Below are 21,422 nucleotides of genomic sequence, written 5' to 3'. Positions count from 1 at the left end.
AATGTATATTCTGTTGATTTGGGGTGGAGAGTTCTGTAGATGTCACTGTCAACAGATCAACAGAGACAGAAAGTTAACAAGGATATCCAGGAATTGAACTCAGCTCTGCACTAAGCGGTCCTGTAAATTTTCTAATAGACCTAGATACTTGCAGATTCAGATTTCATTTTGGCCAAATTTCTTCATAGGTGGCATTATGTACTTTAATTAAGAAGCATAATGTCTGTTTTTGCAGAGTTAGCATTCATTGATTATTTTTCCCAAATCCAACATTTTATTGAGGATTGCAAGGTGATTACATTCTATATTTCTTCCTCTTTTACTAACTGAAATAATTTCATAAAGACAAATATCTCCTCATCAACTAGTTACATTGAGGTATAGTTTATGTAATAAAAAGAAGATAAACATTTAAGTATTTCCTTCTATCTATAGATTTTCAAATTATTGAGTTGAATTTCAACATTCTGCAAAAGTAATTATTAGGATTTCTTTTTTAAAAAAACTATAATTATGAATTTATGCTCTTAAGCATTTTTGATGTGTTTCAGTCTACTACAGCTAGTGATTCTCAAATTTGTTTCCATATTTGGACAGTGAAGTCCCCTTCATGTTGGTACCTTAGTCGTTCAGATAAACCTCTTGCTGTTTTTCATTGCTTCCTCGGTTTTCTGGATTACCCTTCCATTTTTTAAATAAATGCAAATATTAAAATATGTGTGTGTGCATGTAGGCATAGATACTGTCTGCCCTTTTGATGGAAGAAGTAACATATAATGCACACTTTTCTCACTTGCTTTTTTTTTAGTTAGTATAGTTTAGGGATCATTTTATAATTGTATATTTATTGTGTAACAAACTATCATTTATTTTACCAGTCCCATATGGATAGACATTTGGGTTGCTTTTTTACATTTGCTGTATTAAGTAGATTCTGATAAATAGCTTGGTGCATGTTTCTCTTTGCTTTTTTTTTTTTTTTTTTTTTTGCCAGTATATCTTTAGGATAGATTCAAATCAAAAGTAAGTCCAAATATAATTTTTCTATATGTTGCCAAATTCCTTTCTATAGTGGTTGTGGCACTATTTTGTATTTCTACCAAAAATGGACAAGAATGCCTGTTTCCCCACAGCCTCTCAAAGTATATTGTCAAACTTTGGGATTTTTGCTAAGTCGAGGGTGGAAAATGGTATCTTGCTGTGGTTTAAATTTGTATTATTCTTATTTTGAGAAGAGTTGAGAATCTTTTCATTGCCTTAGAGCATTTTGAATTTCTTTTTCAGTGAATTACCTGTTCATGTTTCTAGTTCAACTTTTCTATAGGGTTGTAGTATTTATTGCGGTAAAAAAACAAAAAAACAAAAAAACACACACACACATAATATAAAATTTACCACCTTTATCACTTTTTTTCTGAGTGTATAAGATGAACATGTAATTTTCAGCTTAGGCATTCGGGTATCAGGACTATTTATTGTAGCTTTTAATTGATAATAATAATTGTACATATTTATGAGGTACCTAGTGATGTTTCAATACATATAATGTATAGTAATCACATCAGGGTAACTGGCAGATCCATCATCTCAAACATCATTTCTTTGTGTTGGGAAAATTCAATATCCTTCTTCTAACTATCTAAAACTACATAATATTTTATTGTTAACTATAGTCATCCTACAGTGGTATGGAACACTACTACATATTCCTCCTACCTAGCTATAATTTTGTGTCACTTAATAAATCTCTCCCTTTCCTCTATGCTTCCCAGCCTCTAATATCCTCTGTTCTATGTTTTACTTCTTTGAGATCAGCTTTTTTTTAGCTTCCACATGTAAATGAGAACATGCAATGTTTAAATTTCTCTGGGCTTATTTCACTTAACATAATGTCTTCCAGTTTCATTCATTTATGCAAAGGAAGGGAAGTCAATATATCAGAGACATTTGCACCCTCATATTTATTGCAGCACTACTCACAATAGCTGAGATATGGAATCAGTCTAGGCGTCCAACAACAAATGAATGGATAAAGAAAATGTGGTATCTATACACAATGGAATACTATTCAGCCATAAAAAGGAATAAAATCCTGTCATTTGCAGCAACACGAGTAGAACTGGAAGACACGGTGTTAAGTGAAATAAGCCACCTTAATCATTTTAAGTGTACCGTTCAGTAGTGTTAAGTATATTCACATTGTTATGCAACGGATTTCTAGAACTTTTTCATCTTGCCGCAACACTAAAGCTGTATATCCACTAAACACTAATTCCTCCCCCCCACTGCTCCTAGCCCTTGGTAAATGCCTTTCTACTTTCTGTTTCTATTTTTTGACTGCTTTAGATACTTCATATGAGTGGAATCATACAGTATTTGTCCTTTTATTGCAACTCACTTAGCCTAATATCCTCAAGGTTTATCCATGTTGTAGCATCCTGTCACATGCTACAACATGGATATACCTTGAGAATATTAGGATATTAGTGCCACATAACATTCCATTGTATATATATGCCACATTTTCTTTATTCACTTGTGTAACAATGGACATGTGGGATGTGCCTAGCTCTTGGCAAATATAAATAATGCTGAGATGAATGTGGGTATGTAAATGTTTCCTCACAATCTGACTTTGAATTCTTGTGGATATATACTCAGAAGTGGGATTGCTGGATCATATAGTAGTAATTCTACTTTAAAGTTTTTGAGAACTCTGTTTACTGCTTTCCATAAAGGCTGCATCATTTTACATTTCCGCCAACAGTGCACAAGGGTTACCCACAATTTCTCCACATCTTTGTCAATGCAGTAATTTTCTGATATTTTAATATTACCCATTTTGAATGATGGTTATGAAGTGATATCCTGTTTATTATTATTATTATTTCAAAGGCAGAGTCTCCCTATGTTGCCTAGGCTGATCTCAAACTCCTGAGCTCAAAGGATTTTGCCACCTCGTCCTCCCAAAGTGCTGGGATTAGAGGTGTGAACCATGACACTCAGCCTCATTATGGTTTTGGTTTGCATTTCCCTAGTAATTAGTGATGTTCAGCATCTTTTCATGTGTGTATCGGCCATCTGTAAATCTCATTTGAAGAAACGTCTATTCAAGTCCTTTGGTCATTTTTAAACAGGTTATTTGAGGTTGGGGGGGTTGTTATTAAGTTGTAGAAATTCATTATACATTCTGGATATTAACCCCATATCAGACATACGTTATGCAATTATTTTCTCCCATTCCATACGTTGCCTTTTCACCCTGTGGATTGTTTTCTTTGAAATGCAGAAGTTTTCATGTTTGATGCCGTCCCATTTGTCTGTTTTTAAATTTTTTTGTTGCCTGTGTTTTATTGTCATGTCCAAGAAATGATTGCTAAATCCAGTCTACTGAAGCTGTTGCCCTGTAGTTTCTTCCTGTAGGAGTTTAATAGTTTTAGCTCTTACTTTTAGGTCTTTAATTTATTTTGAGTTAATTTTTGTATATGGTGTAAAGCAAGGATCCAACTTCATTCTTTTGCATGTGGATATCCAATTTTCCCCACCCTATTTGTTAAAGAGACTGTCCTTTCCCCCTTATGTAGTCTTGGCACCCTTGTTGAAAATTATTTGGCAACATATGCAAGGGTGTATTTCTGGGTTTTCTACTCTGTTCCATTGGTCTATATACCTATCATCATATCAGAACCTTGCACTCTTAATTACTGTTACTTTGTAGTATGTTTTAAAATCAAGACGTGTGGGACATCCAACTTCAATTTTCTTTTTTCAAGTTTGTTTTAACTATTAATATTCCATATGAATTTCAGGAATTTTTTTCTATTTCTGCAAAAATGCTATTGAGATTTTGACAGGGATTGCATTGAATCCATAGATCACTTTGGCTAGTATGGACATTTTAACAATATTAAGTCTTCCAATTCACAAGCACAGGATATCTTTCCATTTATTTGTATATTCTTCAATTTTTTTTTGGTAAAGTTTTATAGTTTCCACTATACAAGTCTTTCATCTTCTTGGTTAAGTTTATTTCTAAGTATTTATCTTTTCAATGCTATGTTTCCTTAATTTACTTTCAGATCAGTCATCGTTCATTATAGAAATGCAACTGACTTTTGAGTGCTGATCTTGTATACTGAAACTACTGAATTCCTTTATTAATTCCAATGACTTTTGTGTCGAATTCCTAGCATTTGGTACATATAAGATTATGCCGTCTGTGAACAGAGGCACTTTTCCTTCTTCTATTCTGATTTGTATGCTTTTTAGTTCTTTTTCTCTTGTTATTTCTCTGTCTGAAACTTCCAGCACTATGTTCAATAATAGCAGCAAGAGTGGGCATCTTTGCCTTGTTCCTAATCTTAGAGGAAAAGCATTCAGTCTTTCCCATTGAGTATGATGTGAGCTGTGGGATATTCATATGTAACTTTTATTATGTTAAGGTAGTTTCCTGCTATTCTTACTTTGTCTAATGTTTTTATCATGAAAGGGTGTTGAATTTTGTCAAATGTTTTTTCTGCATCCATTGAGATGATCATGTGGTTTTTGTCCTTCATTTTGTTAGTGTGATGTATTACACTGATTGATTTTTGTATGTTGAACTATTTTTGAATTCCAGGTATAAATTCCACTTGTCTGTGGTCTATGACCCCTTTAATGTGCTATTCAACTTGGTTTGTTACTATTTTGTATCAATATTCATCAGAACTATTGGTCTCTACTTTTCTTTTCTTGTTATGTCTTTGTCTGGTTTTGGTATCAAAGTAATGCTGGCCTCAGAATAGTTGGGAATGTTTTCTCTTTTTAGAGTCTTTGCAAGAGTTCAAGAAAAACTGGTGTTAATTCTTCTTTAAATGTTTGGTAGAATTCTCCAGTGGATCCATCTGGTCTTGGGCATTTCTTCTAGGGGGTTTTTGATTACTGTTTAAGTTTTTCCACTAGTTTTAGGTCTTTTCAGATTTTCTATTTTGTCATGATTCAGTCTTAATAGGTTGTATGTTTATAGAAAGCTATCCATTTCTTCTAGGTTATATAATTTGTTGGTGTATAATTGTTCCTCTATAAGCCTTTTTATTTCTGTGACACCATTCGTAATGTCTCCTTTCATTTCTATTTTTAATTATTAGAGTCTTTCCTCTATTTTTCTTAGTCTAGATAGGGTTTGTTAATTTTTTGAATCTTTCCAAAAACCAACATGTTTTCATTGAGTTTTTTCTATTGTTTTCCATTCTCTATTTTATCTCTGCTCTAATCTTTATTATTTCCTTCCTTCTTCTGACTTTGTATTGTTCATTCTTCTTTCTCTAGCTCCTTGAGGTGTAAGGTTATTGATTTGAGATCATTCTTCATTAATATAAACATTTGCCATTAAAAACTTTCATGTTAGTATTTACCACTCTTGCTGCATCTCATAAGTTTTGGTATAGTGTGTTTTTGTTTTGATCTGTGTCCAGATATTTTCTAAATTCCCTTGTGATTGCTTCTTTGTTCAATTTGTTAAGAGTAGGTTGTTTGGTTGTTCCTTTCTTGTCAATTTTAGAGTATTTTTATATTTTGGGAGTATTAACATTTTATCTATGATAAAAGTTGCAAATATTATTTCCTATTTATCATACATATTTTTAACTTGCTTCTTGTGTTATTTTTTATGCACAAGTTTTTCCATGTGTTTGTTTTGTCTTTCATTGGGGTTTATGTTTGTAATAAAATTCATCAATATTCTCCCTTACTGCTTCTAAATTTTGAGTCGTGGTAAAAAGTTTTACTCACTTTCAGGTTATAAAAGAATTAATCCACATTTTATTTTAGTATTCATTTTATTGCCTCTTTTCTTTACCTCTCTGACCCCTTCATAAATTATGTCAGAATATCTTTTAAGAATAAACCCAACTGTATCTTTTTTCCATATTATTACCAACTTATCCTAACCTTACTTATTAAAAAGCTTATGTTTTTCAAACTGATTTTAGATGCCATCTTCATTGCGTACTTTCACTTGCACTTTTGGAGTTTCTATTCTGTTCCATTGTTAAGTCTCTCTATTCATCTTGTTTAACTCAGACCTTAGTTCGTAACATATTTTTCTTTTCCTTTTATTTCTCTATACAGCTACTACCAATAGTAATGCAATGAGTTACATTTTTAAAAATGAGGCACATTCACCAATGTTATTTTATTTTTATCCTACACCTACAAGGTAGGTAGGAAGGGCACCTTTTGCAGATGCTTCTGGATGCTTCTAGCTTCTGGATGCTTTGCCCCTCCTCCTGTAGCACTCTGAACACACCTTTATCATTTTATTTACCACACATGTTGAAATGATCTATTTATAAAAACAATTAGAAATTCCTGTGTCTTATAAATACTTGAATATGGTAAGTGTTCAATCAGTGTTTGTTATTGTTAAACTGAGCACAGAAACTGAGACATAATATAATTAAATGACTTGCTTAAGATGTCACAGAAAAGAGCTGCAGTGAAACCAGAACCCACGTCTTCTTTTTCTTAGACTGGAGTTCATTCTATTACACCACATACTGAGGCAGTGAAGCATTGAAAATATTATACACTGTCCTGTTTCTGAGAGCTCTGTGGTCTGTGGACCACACTTAGCAGTACATGTCCTCCTGATAGACCCCATTCTTGGGGTCAATATGCAAAAAGTCCCAAATAGCAAAAAAAAAAGAAGAAAATGTAAAGTATATGATTTTTCCTAAAAACCACTTTGGCACTTTCTCAAGTGTCTAATTATCAAATAATTTGGGGTTTTGTGAATACACACACACATATGCACACATAGGTATACATACATTCATATATACTATTTTTGGATTCAAATTTTCTAAATAACTATTCAGCATCCATTCATTTGCTTCTTAATCTACTATTTGAATATATATTCATCTGAATAAAGAAATACAATTCTCCTTCAACTAATACAGATCTACATAATCAACTCTGTTTACTACCAGCCTATTGCAGTCCATATATTACATATTTTAACATGTGATAAGGTAACCTGTTTTTGGATGTTAACAAGGTAAAACTTTATTAGCTACAGGAACAATTAGCATAGAAAATGTTCTCCAGTGGCTGACTTTACACAAGCCTCTATAAAATGAATATTTGAGGGTTGTGCTTTGTTTTCCTTGTTTTGTTTACTATTTCTAAGATCACCCAACTATGATGAAGTAGAACTCTGTCTTTCCTCTAGTGAAGTATATAATCTTTATTTTGGCTTCTTTCTCTCTGATGACTAAATTGGAAATTCCTCAAAGCTGTAATTCAAAGCCATAGGTGACCTTAAAGAAATGATTTTTTATATGCTACCTTTTATTTTAAGGTAACTTTTCAAATGTGGACCATGCATTCCATTATGTTTAGCTGTCAAGCACAGCTTTCATTTGCATTTCTTCCCAGTGCTATAATTTTGAGAACTGGCAGGTGACCAAAGAAAAAAAAAGTGTGCATCTACCATCTAGAGTGCAATGTAGGCTTTTTCTTATTATAATTAAGTAGCATAGATATTCATGACTAGATCAAGGTCAGAAGAGTAGAACATTAAAGCCAAGGACTTAAAGGTCCAAAGAATAGGAAAATTGCTTTCTAAAAGTTTTTTTTTTTAAATAGTAATAACTACAATCTTTAAGTTTTGCAATAAAACACTTAAAATAGTTCATCTGTTTTATTTTAAAATGTGCACACCTGGTGTGTTTGCCCTGCACATTTAAACCAGAACTTGAAGTCTCAGTTGAATTTTTCATTTCAGTATTTTCGTCAACTTCCCATTTCTGCTCCTGGTACAGAAAATCAATTTGAGAACTACAATGATAATGGAGTTTTTTAAAGGCTGAGCCTACATGACATCCAAAATTATTTGCATAGAAGGCATGAGTTTTCTATTAAGTCTAATGGATTAATCCAAGGAAGTGGTATGATGTTTACATGTAAATGTTTTCAACAGGGTATCCATCCTAACATTTAGTGGTAACTACAGTTTCATGGGACAAGGGCCACTCCCTTTGGGTAGACAGATTATTGTATAGTATCTTTTCTTGGACTTTCTTGCTGACTTACTGGGTCTCTCTCAGTCTAGTTGATTGACTTAGGTTTATTATTTCACTCCTTTCCTTCCCTCTTACAACTCATCTAGCACATTGTCTACCTCTTCTCAATCTCCTTAACCAACATTTCTCCTGTGATAATTTCCTACCCGATGTGCAGCCCTAGGATTCATTCCAGGGACCCTGAATCTTCTCTTCCTGCCTCTTTCCTCAACTAATCTCTAGACTCATGACTTTTAATGCATCTAATATACCAAACACTCAATGTCCTATTGACCTCTCTCCTGACCTTGAAAAGCATATATTCTACTTCTTATTTGACATGTTGACTTGGTTATCTAATAATTCCTCAAACTTAATTTGACCAAAACACAACTCCTGATTCAGCTAACTACAGACTGGCTTCTTTTTTTCTCCCTCTCAATAAAGTCACCAACATCCAGTTGTTTAAGGGGAAAAAAAGCAGACATCTTCAAATTTTCTCACTTCTTCACCCCTTTCCCACATCAGAAAATTTTACTGATTGTTCAAAAACCATCCCATTCTCTTCATGGCTACTACTGTACTAGTCTGGGTCACCACTATCTCCTGCCTGTTCCCCAGGCCCCTAAAATTCATTATCCATGCATCTACCAGGGTTCCAGAGTAACTATTTTAAAATATACATCATAAGATCTCTCTAGTCTACTTAAAACTTCTTAATGGTTTTCTATACTATTGTAGATAAACGTCAAGTTCCTTACTTTGACCTATATAATCTGACCCCCCTGACAACCTCCTAGACCTCATCTCCCCACAATCCTCCCTCTAACTCAGCTACTGCCTTATTGGCCTTTATGATTTCTGAACCCCTCCTGGCTAATTTCTACTTCGTGATAAGTCTGGCATATGTTTCCTAGGTCTCTTTGCCTATTTCTAGTCATTTAACCCTCAGTTCATATGTCAACTCTCTAGGAGGTCTCCTCTACCCCACAATAGGTCTCTTACCATATCAGCCCACTGTGTTTTCATCATAGAACTTGCCTAGTATTTTCCTGCTTTTAGGGTCTCCCCCACCACAAAGAAGAATCAGGAGTTTGTAGGTACTATTCACTGCTATATTTTCGGGGCCTAAAACAGTTTCCTGACTCCTGGTAGATTCTCAGTAAATATGTGGAATAAATCAATGATCGTGATGACATTTCTTTGGCATCAATTATATGCCCTTGCTGTGTTAGCTAGAGTTTTAGACCTCATTCATATGTTATCATTTCTTGTTTCTTGGCCATTTTGTTTTTGTTGCTTCATATCACTATATCTGATATAATTTTATTTGTTTAAACAAGTTCATTTTTCAAAGTACATATTCAACTGAAGCCAGTGCTACACAAAGCCTGGTTCATGGAGCAGGGCTGGTGTCTGAACTGTTTGTTGCCAGTATACAACAAAATAAATACAGACATTAAGAGAAAACATACAGAGATATTTATGGACAGTGACATCTTATGTCTGTTGAATCTAATAATAAAAATATCAGGGCTTATATTTTGTATGTCTTTATTTTGTGTTTAGATATTTCATTTTTATTGGATTTCACAAATGAATTGACCATGATAGTTGAGAAATTTTTTTAAAACTCGCTTTTAACACAGGTTGAGAAGCGCTAATCTGAACTACCACTACCTCTCGTTAGAAATAAAATGATGGCAATATTTAATTGTTTAATAAGATTGCAGGTATCAATTTGTCATGTATTAGAAGAAGATCCAAGTTTATCTTGCAACAAATAGTGGTTGTTTATACAAAAAAAGGGTTAGTGAGTTTAAAATATATTATATTTAATACAAATTCCTGAATTTTAAAAATTGGGGGGAAACTGGAGAAAATATCTTAGGAAATAATCTTTCATCCTACAAATACTTATCATTTAATAATAAAACCTACCTGAAAGCAAAAAGTAATTTGGATCAGTGTTCATAATAACCCTACTATCTACACAGCACCATTTTGCAAGAGTTTAGCAGAGAATAGGTTGATGAGTAACAGAGACAAGATTGCAAGGAAATGTCAGGAAGTTAAGCCCCCAGCCCAGGCCTGTTCAAATTCAGTTTCCAGACTGTTCATCAACACATTCTCAGTTCTCATCTTACTTAAACCTTAAGTAAACTAATTGAAATAGCTAGGAAAGTCTCATAATAGAGCAGTTCATTCTCTTAATAATAAAGAGCAGTCCCTATTACTTCTTTCCTAAGAGAAACAAATCTTGGCATCTCACAGGGGCTTCTATTTTCTTGGCCTTACCAGTACGTGGGCCTTCATCTACTTCAGGCAACAGTGACTAAGAAGAGGCAAAAGTGACTGTAGATATAAGCCTATCTCCTGTTAGCAAGTATCCCAACATACTCCCAGAAGACCTAAGCACACTTCACAAAGGCCACCAAAGAGCCACAGCTATAATCATTCTTGGTCACTACCAATTTGGGCTGGATTTGATTCAGTGACTTAGAGGTGAAAGGCTCCATATTCAATTACGAGGCCCCCAGCTACCTCAATTAATCAAAGGCTGACATAATGGGTCTATTACAACTCTTGAAGAAAAGACCAGATCAAATCAATATAACCACTTTATAGCTATAAAAATATATTAATACATATTCTTTATTTAAATATAAAAACCAAGACTCTATGGCATATAAATGAATTTCATTAGAATGCACTTTATCTAGAATTTTATTATAGGAAACTTGAACATAATCAAAATGACTTTCAAACTATACTTTGAGTTTCTATAGCAGCCTTCTTTTGAGAAACACAAACATTTTCACATGTATTATGCTATTTACCTGGCAACAGTAGTTTGGTGTCTACATAATTTCTGGGGGGATTTATCTGGTCAAAGGGAGTGCTATGAAAAATTGTAACCATCATGATGGCACAGCTGAACTGCTACTTAAATGGGGGTCTCGTATCTGTCATTGTATCAGGAAATCCTAATGGAGTCAAAGAAAAGGTAGGAACTGAAAGATCATAAAGAAGCAACAGCAGGGCGCCATGGCTCACGCCTGTAATCCCAGCACTTTGGGAAGCCTAGGTGGGTGGATCATGATGTCAGGAGATTGAGACCATCCTGGCTAACACAGTGAAACCCCGTCTCTACCATAAATACAAAAAGTTAGCCGGGCGAGGTGGCGGGCACCTGTAGTCCCAGCTACTCCGGAGGTTGAGGCAGGAGAATGGCATGAACCCGGGAGGCAGAGCTTGCAGTGAGTCGAGATCACACCACTGCTCTCCAGCCTGGGCAACAGAGTGAGACTCCGTCTCAAAGAAAAATAAAAGAAGCAACAAGGAGGTTGCAAATCACTAGCAGTAAGTGCTGCCATCTGAAGCAATAAAGCACTTCTGATCTTAGAGCAACAGCCATGTAAACCTAAAAGAAACTACTGGAAAAGTCAAAAGCTAACTAATCTAATCTGAACTCTTAATGACACTATGAACATGCATAAAATCATTTAGAGAGTTCAAAGTTTAACCTTATTTCTGAAATCCAAGGCTAAAGTTAAAGCAGAGATTACATTTCCCTTCATCTCCATGTCACAATAAGAAGCCACCCTCTATCTGCTAAGTAAAATGAGGATTATTTATATAACAATTTATATGAAAAGATAGTACTAGTTCTTTGTGTTAAGGATGTTAAAGAAAGTTCAGTTTATTGTATTCATTAATGCATTAAAGTTAGAGACTTCTGAGAGATTCTGAAGTCCTTAACTTTGCAATATTATTTTGTCATCTTTCTTTCCCTTTTAATATGTTTTCATTGATCTTACCTTTTTCACTTTTTACATCAACTGCTAGCTGCCACCCTGGACTGGTCATCAGGATGCCAGAATCACTGTCAGAAGTGTGGTCCTTTGAATCCAACCATTTGGGTGCTAAAAACTTTCTCACTTCACTGCCCTGCATCCTTGAATCATTATCTTTCTGATCAGCATCTTGAAAAACTGGAGACCAATTCCTATACTAATACATAATATCTCCAATTACTTGCAGGTTGTTCTCTCCTGACAAGCGTTGGGGTGTTGGTTCGTGCGCTGAAAACATGCCACCTGCAATACTGCCCTCTTGGCAGAGACGCGACAAGCCAGTTAGACCATGCCAAAGAAAAAAATGGTGGCTGCTGCAGTGAGCTCCATGTAGAAGACACAACATTTTCCCTCACCCTTCTCCCTCTCTTCATTTTTCAGCTCCTCTACAGAATGTGCATTATGCAGGTAAGGACAGGCGATGAGTACTGCCCCAACAACAAGAAAGTGATTGCATGTCAACAGTACAAGGCAAGGTGAATTTTCTCCCCAACGAGTGCTTTCCATATACGTTGGCAGGCAGTTATCCCACAGAAGCTTCTCATCATTACAGGCTCTGATTTCCAGAGCTAAGCGGGGTCAGGCAGAGGCATACCTGAGGAGACCCGGGATGTGTTTCCTTTGTGGAGCTATAAATGTCTGTCAGTAGGTGCAGACAGTACTTCAGACTGCATAGTTGTAAGGCATAAGAGCAGTGCACGAACATATCAGATCTGTAAGCAATTACCAAACTTCCCTTTAGCCAAAGGTTTTGCCTTCCTCCCTCATTAAACCTTTAGAAAGTGGTACTAACAAGTAGCTAAATTGACTGATTTGAGTACCACCTCCACTGTACTCTTAAATATAAGTACTAATGAGCAAGTGATTCTCTCCCCACCCACTCTATTAGTTCCTTGGGGAATCTGTTCCTGTGCTGTGAGAAAATCAAGGGAAAACACTAAGCCCAAAGTATCTTTTATAGATATATGTGATTGAAAAAATTTTTACATGTGGTTATAGTTAAAGACTAACTTATTTACTGCGAAAAATAAATGATTACAAATGCCTTTGAATAAATCTGGGACTTTGTTCATTGCTAACCCCCAAATTGGAATTTAGAAGGCTCATGAATGAGTTACATTTAGAAATCACAGAATAATACAGCTGCAACAAAAGTTAGAGATTAACTTCATCAACTACTTTATTTGTTAAAGAGTAACCTTTGGCTCAGAAAAATTAAGTGACTTTCTTTTGGTAGAGGCGAGGCACCGCAGGTCACAGTTAACGGTAGTGCAAGGGAAAGTGCAATCCGTCCTCTGTCTCTCAGTACAGTGCCTGCCCCTCTAAGCCAGCGGTTAGCAACCCACTATCTGCAGGCCAAATCCAGTCCACTACTTATTTTTGTACATCCTGTAAGCTAAGAAGATTTTTACATTTTTGTATGTTTAAAAAAATATTTTAAAAGAATAGCATTTTCTGGCACATGAAAATTGTATAAAATTTAGCCTGGCGTGGCGGCTCACGCCTATAATCTCAGCACTTTGGGAGGCCGAGGCAGGCAGATTACCTGAGATCAGGAGTTTGAAACCAGGCTTACCAAAATGGAGAAAACCTGTCTCTACTAAAATACAAAATGAGCGAGCTTGGTGGCGCACGCCTGTAATCCCAGCTGCTTGGGTGACTGAGGCAGGAGAATCGCTTGAACCCGGGAGGTGGAGGTTGTGATGAGCAGAGATCATGCCATTTTACTCCAGCCTGGGCAACAAGAGCGAAACTCCATCTCAAAAAAAAGAAAAAAGAAAAAAAAAAGAAAAAAGAAAAAAAGAAAGAAAAAAAAGAAAATTGTATAACATTTAAATTTTAGTGTCCATAAATGAAGTTTTATCAGAACATAGCCATGCTCTTTGTTTTGTAATATCTATGTCTTCTTATGCACAAAAATAGCAGAGTTGAGTAACTGCCACGGAACCCATATGTGGACATATTTACTATCTGGCCCTTTACAGAAAGTTTCTTGACCTCTAGACTAAATAATGCATGAAAACTAGTCTGATTTACGAGATTCAAACTCCCTCTTGACTTTACAATAGCAGTAGGCACAAAAACAGAATACAGCAGAAATATTACCCATATATGTAAACATTAATATAATTAAACCTCTTAGAATGGAAGAACTGATAAACAGTACAAAATTACTCCATGGTCCATAGCTAACCTGAAACCCTTATGTGCAAGTAGCACAGAATACCAGTTGCTTAACTTCATAATGCAATGACACCTGATATTTCTTTCCACCAACTTTGAGCCTTCTTTGCACACTGTCATATATTTTTTAATTTAACATAAATTACAATAAATTTTGATAAACTAGTTTTTAAGCATATCACCAACTCTACATGCCCAATTTACTGCAAAGCATAGAAATTAATACTTATTGATCACCTATTATGTGTCATAGCTTCTAAAAGATAGCTTCACAGTATGGAATTTAATCCCCATAGCAAGGCTACATGGCTATCACTTTCCTAAATCTGAGGTTCAGAAATGAACTTGCAACTTGTTCCCAGTCACCTTGCTAGTGTGTGGCACAGCAACATCCCAACTCAGGATTAGTGTCAAGGGCCATGCTTTATTACCCTCAATATCATTCTTGCACTCGGTTAAAAATCCCTGATACTACATAGATTCTAAAATTATATGCAGTAATGTTATGCTAGAAACTTCGAAGAAAATGCTTAGATCATACTTCGCCAGGGAGGCAGAGGAATTTCCAATAGGATAGGCTGGGATTAGATTTTTGCCCCCCAATGGAATAATCACCAATACAAAGGCAATCAAAGTACCAAGAATAAAACATCATAGAATTTCATACATATTTTAAATTTAGTAGCCATTATTGACCTTCAGTTGCAAGACATACATCTAAAATATGTTGATATTACGGCTGATGAGGTTGCCATTTGACATTACTGGCCACAGAAAGGTGAGAATGAATCTCTATTGACAGCAATTATTTCTGAATACTCACAGGCTTGGATGAAATAAAAGTATTTAAAATTTTACAGGGGGATGATTTCAGAACTTGAGGCAGAGGCAGAAATGATTTCAAGCTTTCAAGACACTGGAGCCTTTTCTAAGATTAGGCAATATATTAATATTGCTTCACTAAAGATTAATAGTACATTTGCCACATTATTAAGTTAACAGATTTCCATGTCTGTGATTCATGCCGATAATAACTTTATTCCTATTAACAATAATTCTCATTTGAAATCAGTAACAGAAACTTCCAAGTTGTGCTGGGAGCCTTTCAGTCTTAGAGTTGTTCTGCTGCCAGCACTTTTTGTTAAAACACATCATTCATTTTCCTCCGATGGGGGATCCATGCCTAATAATTTTATTGAAGTAGGGCAGAACGAACTAATGTTCCTTTAATTCTTGCCATCTGTACCCAGCCAAAACAATCCTTGTTTACTATGCTAAGGGTCAAATTAAAGATCGGAAGATAAATGATCACCAGGACACATTTTCTATAGAAAGAATCTCAGTGAAAATGTGGTTTTGTTCTGTGTTTGGGCAGTTAACATGGCAATAGGCTCATTTTATAACTGGTGGACTTGGCAACAGCTGTACTGACACCATAACACTGATTCTCCATATATACCCTCTTGAACTGTACATTTGAGTCTAGAGAAGGGGTTAGCAAAGGTTTCAAATGAGAAGTTATCATCTGGATATTTGAGCGAGACTGCTCTCCCAGGATGGTGGTGAAGCAGGGATCCTAATGCAGCTCTTGTACTATAAGAGTTTGGAGGATCCATTCCTCAAGAAGACTTGGTTGACTTTCTCTCCATGCCACTCAATAGCTTTGTGTACCATTGGGAATTAAAGAAATACTATACGCTACTAAAGATCATTATGGGCTGGTTGTGGTGGCTCATGCCTGTAATCCCAGCACTTTGAGAGGCCGAGGCAGGCAGATCACAAGGTCAGGAGATCAGGAACATCCTGGCTAACACGGTGAAACCCCATCTCTACTAAAAATACAAAAACATTAGCCGGGAGTGGTGGCGGGCACCCGTAGTCCCAGCTACTCAGGAGGCTGAGGCAGGAGAACGGCGTGAACCCAGGAGGCGGAGCTTACAGTGAGCCAAGATTGCGCCACTGCACTCCAGCCTGGGCGACAGAGCAAGACTCCATCTCAAACAAACAAACAAACAAAAAATCATGATGAAGCTGTAACAAAGCTCATGAACTAGAAAAGTGAAGAGACACCTTTTTCATGTGACATCATCCCTTGGTACTGATATCACACCTGGTTGCCGAGAGGATTGGAATATACTAAGAGACTTCAAATTAGTGTTAGAGTTTTAGTTAGGGTTGGGGTTATTTTTAAAATGAAGGAATTCTAACAATACATTGAGGATTTGGGGTGGAGCACAGGGTTTTTTGTTTTGTTTTGTTTTAAATCTATATCTTTCACTTTATCATGCAAACCTTTTTCATGTTGTTTCCTTTATAGAATTCTAGTATTATGTAATTAGTTTGAAGGGAGGGCAAAGACACAAGAAGGTTTATTTTTCCTCCCCATGTTACTTAGTTCACATTGGAAACAAAGCCTCTCTAAATAGCCCCCTCAAGGACAGCCTACAGCAATTAACATGTGTCCACATTGGGCCCCTCTTCTTAAGAAAAAAGTTATTTCTATATTGCCACCAAACTAGATGCTTTTTAAAGAATCTATTCTAGTCTCATTTTTTTCATCAGGGTAAAAACAGACATCTTTAGTATTTTTTACTGGTTTTGTATTAGTGTTCATGAAGAAAAGTCACTTTGCTTATCTGCAGAATTTAAGTTATTAGGTTTTTATGTGTCATCTTAAGCACAAAATTGGGGCCATCATTACTTTTCATAGAAAAATTGAGAGAGACTAAATGACGAAAGAGTCTTCCATGAGGAATAAGTACTATTGTCAATAGACGAGACAGAGCTCCTGCCACCACAGATGAAGACCCTTTATCAGCTCATAACTGGACTTGAAAAACTAGGGAACATCCAGCTCAGCCATCTCAGAGTACATGCAAGAGGGAAGGCCTCTGGTGGACGATGCTTTCTTCAATGTTAAACCACTGTCTTAATGCATGGCTGTTTCCCTCTCGAATGCAGATTCCTTCAGGATATTATCTGCAAACCATGAATTCCAACCTGAGTTTAGATGGATTTCTTCTGCCGATTGCAGTAATGAATGCCATCAGCATCCTACCACTACTAATTCTGTCTCCTTTTCTGGAGTATTTCAGCACCTGCCTGTTTCCCTCTAAGAGAGTTGGATCATTTCTGTCAACATGCATCAGTAAGTACAACTTAACCATTTCATGTGAATCGTTTGAAACTTTTTAAAACAACATTCTGCTAAGATCCGAACTAGCTATATGCTCCTGAGTAGTGTCAGATTTTGACAAATTGGAAAAAAGGTGAATTTGTGACTGATAACATCCATTTTCCCAAATCTCTAGCAAGACATGTGTCCCATCTTCTTCCCATCCTTTTATGTTTATGTCTCCTCAGAAGACACACCTGATATAAAGAGATGGTGAAATTTCCAGCACTACCAAATGACCAATCCTTAAAGTCAGGCAGTCCTTACCCCTTAAGTCTATGTCAAATATGTTCTTAAAAATAAACACAGTTAATGAATTTCAAAAGACCATTTTAATTTCTGAATCAGTAACAAAATTGATTAAGGATTAGTATTGTAAGTTATAGCTTTGATACAGTACTTTATCAAATAGTAAGTGGTATAGAAATAACGCTTTTTAATCATTTTTTAAAGTGAAACAATTTAGGATATCATTCTCAGAACATAATCAATAGGCCATAAAATGAAATGTATCTGATTGAAATGGCAGAGAAGCATGGAAGTCCATTCTGCTCATACTCTCCCCTGCCTGTCTTCCTTCGACAGCGTCAGGGAACAAGAGAACAGTGAAGGTGCAGTAAAACAAGTTTCAATCTAAGAATCAGAGAACTCTGCCATTGAACTGCTCCTGGTGACTTTGAAAAAGCCACCGAAACTTTCTTGTTTTAGTTTGCTTATTTTTTTCATTGAGGGACATACCCTAGATAAATTTTGGATCGTTTTGTTCTGTAAAACTTTTGACATCACTTAGGATGACATCAGTGCCCAGAACGTAGTCCAGACACATAGCAAAAGCTCTATAAATGTTAGCTATTATTATGAGTCATCATGTGCAGGGGACACATTTAATTGTTTAGTGAGCATAAACAGAAAGCAAAGGAAGTTTGAAATTCTTAAGTAATATCCTGCAATGGTAACCTAATGTCTTATCCTCTACTTGAGAAACAATTCTATTGAAATAGTCAAGGTCAGATTCTCTTCTCTCAGTTAACCTCTTCTTGTTCTTAAGCTCTTCTTTTGAAATAATCTGCGGAGACTATGCAGTCTTCTAGTCACAGACAGTTCTTGTTGCTTCTCCGTTTACAGAAGTTACATTTCACTGTGTGTGTTTCCTGTTCTTTTATTTTTATTTTTTATTTTTTTTTTGAGACGGAGTCTTGCTCTGTCGCCCAGGCTGGAGTGCAGTGGCCGGATCTCAGCTCACTGCAAGCTCCACCTCCCGGGTTCACGCCATTCTCCTGCCTCAGCCTCCCGAGTAGCTGGGACCACAGGCGCCCGCCACCTCGCCCGGCTAGTTTTTTTGTATTTTTTAGTAGAGACGGGGTTTCACTGTGTTCGCCAGGATGGTCTTGATCTCCTGACCTCGTGATCCGCCCGTCTCGGCCTCCCAAAGTGCTGGGATTACAGGCTTGAGCCACCGCGCCCGGCCGTTTCCTGTTCTTTATCTACCAGATCAATCAACATCAATCACATCATGGAGTGGGTTTATTTTTGGTTAGAACTACAAGTGACTAAACTCACCTTAGTTTCTTTTATCATCTTCAATTATAGAGGAGGACTTTAGTACATAACCTTTTGTGATGTATTTCTTAAGCCAGTAACCCCATCTTTATTTATTGTAATAGGCTTTAGCAAACTATAAATCTTTAGGTTTTGACAATCCTTAAGTCTTAAAAAGTGCTTTTCTGTCTGCCAACGTAGAAATCCAAAAGTCACCACATATTTGGTGAATGTCCAGGATTAGCATGGGTACAATGAAGATAAAAAAGAAAAAGTAAGACATGGTTTGTATACACTTTCAACAAGTCCATGATTGAAACGTAATGCATGCAGGACAAAATAAGAGTAAAATCATACTGTGAAGTGCCAAAAATCTCGGCAGTTTTGTACAGTATCATGAAACATCCCAATCTGAGCTTCCAAATCATGCTTAATTACTATTTTAAAATTTTGAAAACCTTAGAAAAATATTCTATACAGCATGGCTAAAATAAATTCTTCCTGAGAATGAGAAATCTTAAATTCACTTTAAAGTTAAGCAACTTTCTTTTGGACAGTTCTCTACTCCCGCGTATTTGAAATCATATCTATTCCTAAAGAAGAGTATTTTTTTCTGGATTTAGAAAAGTTACAGAGTTATTTAGTACATTGTTTGATGTTGTTAATGAATTAAATATTCCGCTTCAAGACTGGTAACAAGACCTATTGCACAGGAAAAAGGAAAAACTAGACCCACTTCAAAAGAAACTAAGCTATGTTCCACTGGGTACAGAATTCTGACTTCAGTTGTTTCTGAACCCCACTCCATTCATTCATTCATTTGCATACTTGTATGTTTATTTGCATAATGTTTTGCTATGGGAATATAAAAGTGCGATGATATGCATCTTTTAAACTAGATATTTGCTTAAGTTTTCCATATTCTGGTTATGATTATGAAAGATTAACAAGTTTTATCAGGACATAAAAGTACCAATCTGGGGTACTTTTTTGATACTAATTTACATAATTGAATTAGTCTAATATTAAAGTTACCTTTCACTTTGAACTCAAATGCCTGAAAATGTGGGTGAAGTATATAAGTATGTGAATTACGAATGAACATATATTTATAAGTTCCTAATTTGAATTCAGGTACCTTCATATATATATTACATTTAATCTCAGGATAAACCACCATTTAATAGATCAGAGTCACAAAGATAGTGTCATTTGAACAGGTTTTCTAATTTTAAGGGCATAACTTTATTATTATTATTACTATTACTATTCTGCTTAGCAGCTAAACATAGCTGTTAGATTACAGAAGTTAATGTACTAATATTAGCTTGGCATCCTTACTGATATTTCCAATTAGCACCATGAAGTAACCGAAAAACTCCTTTTGTCATCACAATGGGCAGTTACTCCTTATACTCTCACACTCCCTTCCACATTCAGGCATTCTCCTTCCAGGGACTGTCATGTTTAAGGAGGCAGATGGTAAAGTCAATGACAATGCCTAATGTTTGACATGCAAAATCACAGCCCAAACCAAGAGTGAGAGATGGGGAAATCTTACCCAGCTGGTCAAACTAGAAATTTATAAAGAAAAAATAAACTTACTTTTTTATCTAGCTCATAAGCAATGCAATGACAAAGGTGTTTCCGATTCAAGATACAACATTCCTGAGTTCATCACCTATGGAGGTCAAGAAGTATGTTGGGGTTTCCAACTATTTAAAAAAAAAAAAAAAACCTCTAGGTCTTCCAAGACCGTGAAAGGCAGAGACTTCACAGGCTCACAGTGTTTTATTCATGGCTGCATTTTCTTAATATAACACTTGTGTGGATTTATCTATTTAAGTCAACCTTGATTCACTAAAAATCCAGAACTAATGATATTGTTGTAATTTATCCTGCCATAATTGGGTTTACTTCATTTTATCTTTTTTTTAATTCAAAAATGTTTACACTATGAGTATTTCCTTTCCTTAGCATTAATTAAAATCCTGCAATATGGAGCATTCAGTAGTTAGTGCTGACACACACAAGTATTAATCTGACTAAAATTAGCCTAATTAAGATTGTTATTAAGGTTTACACAAAGCAGAAGTGTACAACACAGTAGGTAGCAATTATCTTGGCTTTTAAATAACATTTAAATTGAAATGTAGATGAAATATATTCACATAACTGCAATACCTTTTTCCTTAAAATAAAAACATGAAAATTCAAGTTCCAGCTAAAAGTCTTTTATGATAGACACAGTCAGTGTAGGTCCCAGTCACTTCAACTAGTTCTCATAATTGGCAGTTATATAAAGTTCTTTTTGTGGTTGAAACCAAAGTGGTTGCTAAGCTAAAAACCAAGTAAGGGATCCAGTTGTTTTCATTGCAAGTTCAATTATCTCAGGGAAAATTATTTTTTGATATAGCTTTCAAACTGATACATTTTCCCAAGAAACATCACGGTATGTACCCATTGTAAAATACTTGATAGGAGGAACTGTGTAGACACCAAAAGAAGTAAACCATGAATTGTAAACATCTAGCCTGAATAAGTCATTCATTCGGTTGCACATTTGTTTGATATAGGCATGTTAGTGTTCTCAATTCTTAAATGTAACATCAAGTTGGAATT

The 21,422-nt window shown here is 35.6% G+C and overlaps 1 protein-coding gene across 1 annotated transcript in view; it reads left to right on the top strand.

The window, feature by feature from the left end:
• The window catches only part of SLC15A5 (solute carrier family 15 member 5), a 92,454-nt gene that overhangs the window by 25,333 nt on the left and 45,699 nt on the right, over positions 1–21,422 (top strand). The window contains exons 4-5 of the mRNA XM_025403405.1: positions 12,090–12,310; positions 17,048–17,234. Coding sequence (XP_025259190.1) covers positions 12,090–12,310; positions 17,048–17,234 — 408 coding nt within the window. The remainder of the gene's footprint in view (positions 1–12,089; positions 12,311–17,047; positions 17,235–21,422) is intronic.

The sequence above is a fragment of the Theropithecus gelada genome, chromosome 11 (assembly GCF_003255815.1).
Source record: "Theropithecus gelada isolate Dixy chromosome 11, Tgel_1.0, whole genome shotgun sequence".
In the NCBI taxonomy this organism is placed as follows: Eukaryota; Metazoa; Chordata; class Mammalia; order Primates; family Cercopithecidae; genus Theropithecus; species Theropithecus gelada.
This window is presented reverse-complemented; position numbering and strand designations above follow the sequence as displayed.